The following is a 6,631-nucleotide window of genomic DNA, read 5'->3' on the forward strand; positions in this document are numbered from 1 at the left end:
AAATATTTTTTGTTGCAGTGTCTTGTTTTTGTATGTCTGATTTTTACTCCATATACAGCACTTTGTACGCAGCGATAGTTATTGTTTAACGTGCTCCATTAATAAAGGAGATTATGCGTAAATCACACAACAGTCAGGTCGGCCTGCACCCACCACATGTAACTAGAATGAAGGAAAACACAAGGTTAAAGGCATTTGTAATTATTAACATTTACAATTATACATTTTGCTTTGCTCAGGGCAGAGCACACTTCACTTCTTCTTTGTAGAAGCTCATCTCGGTGACTCTGGACGTTATCCAAAATGAAATTTGACAACGTACTTACAGAAATTGGCGGTGCTGGACAATTCCAAATTAGGTTAATCTTGATCCAGATCCTATCTCGAATCACAGTGCCTTGTCACTTCCTGCTGAATAACTTCATGGCCGGGGTGCCCTCTCACCACTGCGATATCAGTGCACTGGATAACTTCAACGTCTCCTCAAATTTAACTTTGGAACAGAAGCTGACCATTGGTATTCCCACAGAGATGGATGGGAGTCTGAGCTCCTGTCTGATGTTTACCAAGCCTCGACATCCACACCCGTGGAACAGAAGTGAGGAGTCATCGGTTGTTCAGTGTCAAAATGGATGGGTGTACGACAAAAGTGATTTTAAATCAACATTGGCAACAGAGGTAAGTTTGTTTACCTTTAGTTTGTCATTCAAGTCAAGTCAATTTAATTTATCTTGCGGTTAATGACAACAGATGTCATTTGAAGGCATTTTACATATGGAGCAGTTCTGCAACCACGCAAACATCTTGTGATGTCCAATTGATGTATTGCTGTTACAAATTTTGGTTTCTTCACAGTGGGATCTTGTGTGCAGCAGGAAAGGTATGAACAAGGCAACGGCCACCATCTTCTTCATTGGTGTTATGTTTGGAGCAGCTTTGTTTGGATATCTTAGTGACAGGTAGATTGAACTAAACTCTTATGTGTCATGGATATGAAGTTGTTGTATTGCAGTAAATAAAAGAGTATGCTTCTTTCTTTCCGACCAGGTTTGGCAGGCGGCGGCTGCTCTTAGTGTCCTATTTGGCAACCATGACATTTGCCGTGCTCAGTGCACTCTCCACGTCTTATGTAATGTTTGGGGTTATGCGTTTTTTTACTGGCATGTCGATTGCCGGAATAAGTATCATCTCTATTGTTCTAAGTATGTAAAGCCAACATTTTTCTTGAAGGCTAAATATTGTACCACATTGGCTGACTATTCAGAGTTATCTTCCCAGATTTAGAGTGGTTGGGTGTAGAACACAGGACACTCTTTGGTATAATGTTCAGCTTCGATTGGACACTTGGAAGCGCCATTCTGGTTGGAATGGCATACATGGTAAACGAGTGGAGGCTCCTCATTCTGGCCGTGACTTCGCCCCTGATATTGGCCCTGGTTGCTTGGAGGTATTCAACGGTCACACCTGCCAATGTGCGTCCAAATACTTTGGAGGTGACCCCATTTTTGTGTGTTCAGGTGGATTCCAGAGTCTGGCAGGTGGCTCATGGCAAATGGGAAGGTGGATGATGCCCATTATTACATCAATCAATGTGCAGAAATGAACAACAAATGCAAGTGCATGGCCAACATCACACCAGGGGTACATTTATACATGTTTTAGCTTTGGTTCAGTCAGTGTAGAGGTTACCATTATGGAATTTTTCATGTCTCTGTTTTGCAGACATTACTGAAATCCGTCAACACTGACACCAATGACAAGAAGTACACTTTTATTGATCTTTTCAAAACGGCAAACATGAGGAAACTTGTCATATGCTCTGGGATTGTATGGTAAGCTTAAGTTTTAAAGAACGCTGATGGGTACATTTCTCCACCCCAAGTACTTTCGTTGTCACTGAGCAATTCTTTGATCAGGTGCTTTAATTTTGAATACTAATTACCAGAGCTGGGCATTTTACAAAAAATTTGTGGTCCGTTTATCACCTACCGCCTAAAGCCGTGATACCTTTCCGCAATCTATCCGCCTTTTTGTCCAGATGGTAAAAATAGTAATTGCCTATAGGCCGGTCTACCTCTCATTTTACACAGACTCCAACTACCAACTTCGACAAACTACCACTCCCCCCCTCCGGGTGATATTTGAAACGAAAGAATGAATCACTGCGACATTGAAGCCTCACCGCAGCCGGACTCAATGCATCTTCTTTTAGCACCTTCCAGAACTTTTTGGAACTTTATATACCTTTATAGGGGAAATCAACCCAAACATTTTTTTTCAAGAATATGTTCCCAGCAGGCCCACTAGGTGAAACACAGCATTCTGATTAATTTTGCGATTGTGGAATATGAGTTAAGCAGCAAAATCCACACGTTTTTAGGCATCTCAGGGGGCGGCCATTTTGTCATTTCTACTACTAATGGCACAGGTAACGACCAATCACGGCTCAGCTACAGAAAACAGGTCAGCCGTGATTGGTTGTTACCTGAGCCCTGAGTAGTTGTGATGTCATTTTCAGTCAACAGAAATGACAAAATGGCCGCCCCCTGAGATGGCTAAAAACGAGTGGATTAACTCTTATTCCATAAACACAATATTTACCAGAATGCCTTGTTTCAACTAGTGGGCTTGCATAGAACATTTTCTTGAAAAAAATATGTTTGGGTTGACTTCTTCTTCAAGGTAGTCCGGCCGTCTCAGTCTCTTAACATAGAGAAAACGTCACTTCCTCTCGCCTGTTCCTTCACTCAAATCTGTCCCTCAAAAAACAACTCAATCTAACAATACGATTGTTACAGAAACCTCGCCGTGGTCATTGAAGCCTCACTACGAAAATAGATGATTACATAGACGCATAAAAATGGGCTTGCGACTATGCTTAGTCCGACTATTTTTTTTAAGTTTCCCGTTTATCGCCTACAAAATGGGCGTCTGTCATAGGCCGGACCGGTACGTCACATAGGCGGAATGCCCAGCTCTGCTAATTATGTGACTGGAGCTCAAAGATTGCACCTTTGTTGAAATATTAAGACTGTAGTTTTACATTTGTGGAATCGCAAATTAATTACAATGCGTTAAATGTTGAGCGTTAAAGGAGCGGTTATGTAGATTTCTGAACTCTGGACAGAGCCAGCCTTCAGCCAATCATTGTCTGACTTACTGCACAAACGTCATTTTTATTACAAATCTATGAAATTGTATGAACATGTAAGTCAGAATGCTAAGTTGATGTGTTCAAGTTTTAGTGTGGACTTACTCAGTTAGATTTTTTTCCCTTTCAGGTTCGGGGTTGCATTCACTTACTATGGGATAACTCTGAATATCAGCGGGTTTGGATTAAACCTGTACCTCACTCAATTAGTATTTGCATTGATCGAAATTCCAATGAAGATTGCCCTTTATTTCTCATTGGAAAATATTGGGAAAAGGCTCGTTCAGGCAGGGACGTTGCTGTCGACGGGTCTCTTCCTTTTCATCAACATGTTTGTCTCAAAAGGTTTCCGCTTCTTATCATTGTGAGTAAAGAGCAGAATTTACATACAATTTGTCTTCTGATAAAATGTTTAAACATCCCTCAGATAAGTGGATTGTTCGCACAATTGTTGGAGTTCTAGGAAAAGCCGTGTCGGAAGCATCATTCGTAGTCATAATCTTCTACACAGTTGAACTATATCCCACAGTCATACGGTTAGTCAGTAATAAACTTAATGCGCTTTTCCATTAGCACCAAACAGCAACACACCACACGGTTGCTTTTCCAAACAGGCGCTCAGCCAAAAGTGGGAGGCTTTGGGCCAGAATCGGGGCGGTATCAAGGACTCAAATGCACAGAAGCTTTCACATGTAGACGAAAAATACATTTCCGGTTTTAAGTCTGCGAGACAAAGCCACCTGCACGCCATGAAGACCAGACTACAGTATATATAGTACACATATATTGTGCTTCACAACAACACAGTCGTATTTACAATTTTATTTATACAATGGGTGAAATATTGCGTTAGTGATGACCAGAGATGGGCATTCTGTCCAATGGATGGAAAGGTCCGTCTGTCCACCCATTTTGGGGACGGAGGATGGAGGACGAGAATTTTTTTTTTAAAAAGGACGGACTAAACAATGACGGAAGGGGGTCTATTCGTCCCTAACTGGGTCAAGTACCGAGGGACGTGTTGTGTTGGGTTCTTTTAAAAAGGAAGACCACTGTTCTCTTCGGCGTTACCTCGGAGCCACCTTTTTAACTGCCCGCAACAACACTGTAGAGTCCTTTTTTTTCTTTTTCACGTGCATTCCCTGCAGTAAGAGTAACAGTGTAGTCACGGGAATGGTTTGCCCTCTGGTGGTTCAACACATGTAATACCATGGATGACACCACAGGACGCCCATTTCACTGACGACTGACAGAAACACGCCCAGCCTGGTTTGTGTTTGTAATCCGGGATAAGGTATGTACGGGGCGTAGGAAAAAGGCAGATAGCAATTTTGTTTTGTTAACTCTCTCCAAACCATCATTCATGCGCCGTCCTACACTTACTATGACCCAGAAGTGGAAATATGGTTCAGTGTTGTTGTAAAACAGAATTATGACTTTGTCAACTGACAGCTGTCAGGCCTGTCTTGGTCATGTAATACCAGGAAATGGGCATCTGCAGCACAGTTCTTTGCTGCACTGCTGTCAGCCTACCAGATGACAGTGACGACACGGCCCCACTCAGCCGGCGCTTTAGAGCCACCTCCGAGATGGTTCTGAAAAGCGGTTCCACTGAAAAAGTCTAATGCAAAGCGTCTCGGTGTGGAACCGGGCTAATGGAAAAGCGCCATTAGTAAACAATTTTTACTCTGCCAAACTGGTGTTACATCACATGAACCTCTTCTACCATCCAGACAGAACGGTCTAGGCTACACTGACTTTGTGGCACGGCTGGCCGTGTCCATATCTCCACTGATCATGCTTCTTGAAGATGTGTGGCATCTTCTACCCCCTATGACTTACTGTGGAATGGCCGTTGTGTCTGGTTTAGTGGCGTTACTCCTGCCTGAAACACAAAATACCAGAATGCCTGAGTTCATAGAGGATATCGACAAACCAAGGTAAAGTGGTATCCCCTTCTGCTGTATCTACTCCATTTTCACTGCAAGGACAGCTTGACTCACTGTTGACACTTTTCTATTAGCAAGGCCAGGTACTGTTTTCTGGTGACTGGTCAGTCGGGGTTCCTAGCATGCCACGCTGATACCACATGGGTCCACTGAGTCATTGTAACATTTGAAGATACACTGCTAGAAATAACCAGAAAATAAACACACATGCTAGTGTTAGCATCCCCTGTTGCTGTGTATTAGCTCTGGACACTGCTGTATTATACACCATAGTCGCTACTTTCCTGAAGCAGTCAACTTTTCTTTCTTCCTGGGAGAATTTTTTCTCCTTACCATGGACAACAGCCACATGCTGAGAAGTGAATACAGAAGATTATCGTCCTCCTCCAATGTTGTTTGTTAGCATGTCACATTTTGACTGATATGATCAGAGCTGCTTGGGTTTCAGTTTCCCGTTGTACAATCTTTAAGTGGAAAAGAACAAGCGTCCCAAACTGAGCAAAGTAGAGCCAAGTTAAGATGAGTTTAGCAAGTACGGTGCAGTGGGAAATTCATCTAAACATTCACTGATTTAGAATGCCATTTATATAGTTGTCTGAACTGATTTTTTTCTTGCATCAAATGGCTAATCTACATCTTGTATACATTACAGGGAAAAAATAACCATGGGGAAGATGATCTAATGAAGAAAAAGAATAATGTGTTCTTTATCCTGACCACGTTGTATTCAGCCTGAACAAGAAGGCAAAGAAGCTTGGAGCTACAAAAGTATTTGGCAATAAAGTTTGAATACGCAAAACCTCAGCTATTCATTTGACTGGCTATAGGAGAGACCTAAAAAAGACAAGGTGTCCATAAAGTCCCTTAACATCCATCCATCCATTATCGATACTTATCCTCACAAGGGTCGCAGGGAGTGCTGGAGCCTATTCCTAGTAGTCTTCGGGCAGTAGGCGGGGGACACCCCGAATTGGTTGCCAGCCAATCGCAGGTCACACAGAGACAAACATCCGCACTCACAATCACACCTCGGGGCAATTTTGAGAGTCCAATCAACTTACCACGCATGTTTTTGGAATGTGGTAGGAAACCGGAGTACCCGGAGAAAACCGGGTACAAGGAGAACATGCTCCCGAACCAACGACCTCTGAACTGTGAGGCGGACGTGCTAACCAGTCGACCACAGTGCCGCCCCAGCCCCTTAACAATTTAATAAATTTATTTCAAAAGCAAATAATTTGACAAATCTGTGAAAATTATTAAAATTATTAAAATTATTCAATTTTGTTTTAATAAACCACAATAACAATTATGCTTTGTCTTCAGAAGTAGTCATTTTTAGGGGGTAATTTAACAGGTAACAGAAATACACTATGTAATGAAAACATTGATAACCACTGACAGAAATATCTGATAAACATATCTTATCAACTGCTTATGTATTTTTTTTTATTATTATTGTAAAGTAAATTTGTGGATATGTTTTATGTTCAAGATTGAAGATGTTTATTTGTCATTTAAACAGTATAAA

At 41.8% G+C, this 6,631-nt stretch overlaps 1 protein-coding gene across 5 annotated transcripts in view; it reads left to right on the forward strand.

The window, feature by feature from the left end:
* Positions 1 to 6,489, forward strand: part of LOC147146222 (solute carrier family 22 member 7-like) — a 38,725-nt gene extending 32,236 nt beyond the window's left edge. For 3 of the 5 annotated variants that reach the window (XM_086033259.1, XM_086033260.1, XM_086033258.1), the window contains 10 exons: positions 530 to 678; positions 856 to 959; positions 1,048 to 1,202; positions 1,279 to 1,447; positions 1,518 to 1,641; positions 1,723 to 1,832; positions 3,282 to 3,496; positions 3,579 to 3,687; positions 4,885 to 5,091; positions 5,753 to 6,489. In XM_086033259.1, coding sequence (XP_085889385.1) covers positions 530 to 678; positions 856 to 959; positions 1,048 to 1,202; positions 1,279 to 1,447; positions 1,518 to 1,641; positions 1,723 to 1,832; positions 3,282 to 3,496; positions 3,579 to 3,687; positions 4,885 to 5,091; positions 5,753 to 5,783 — 1,373 coding nt within the window. In that variant the 3' untranslated portion in view covers positions 5,784 to 6,489. Of the gene's footprint in view, positions 1 to 303; positions 679 to 855; positions 960 to 1,047; positions 1,203 to 1,278; positions 1,448 to 1,517; positions 1,642 to 1,722; positions 1,833 to 3,281; positions 3,497 to 3,578; positions 3,688 to 4,884; positions 5,092 to 5,752 lie in introns of those variants that run through there. The other 2 variants (XM_086033257.1, XM_086033261.1) reach the window with 2 other exon arrangements.
* Positions 6,490 to 6,631: the final 142 nt, after the last annotated feature.

The sequence above is a fragment of the Filicampus tigris genome, chromosome 6, assembly GCF_054856515.1.
Source record: "Filicampus tigris isolate MCC_2025a chromosome 6, RoL_Ftig_1.0, whole genome shotgun sequence".
Lineage (NCBI taxonomy): Eukaryota > Metazoa > Chordata > Actinopteri > Syngnathiformes > Syngnathidae > Filicampus > Filicampus tigris.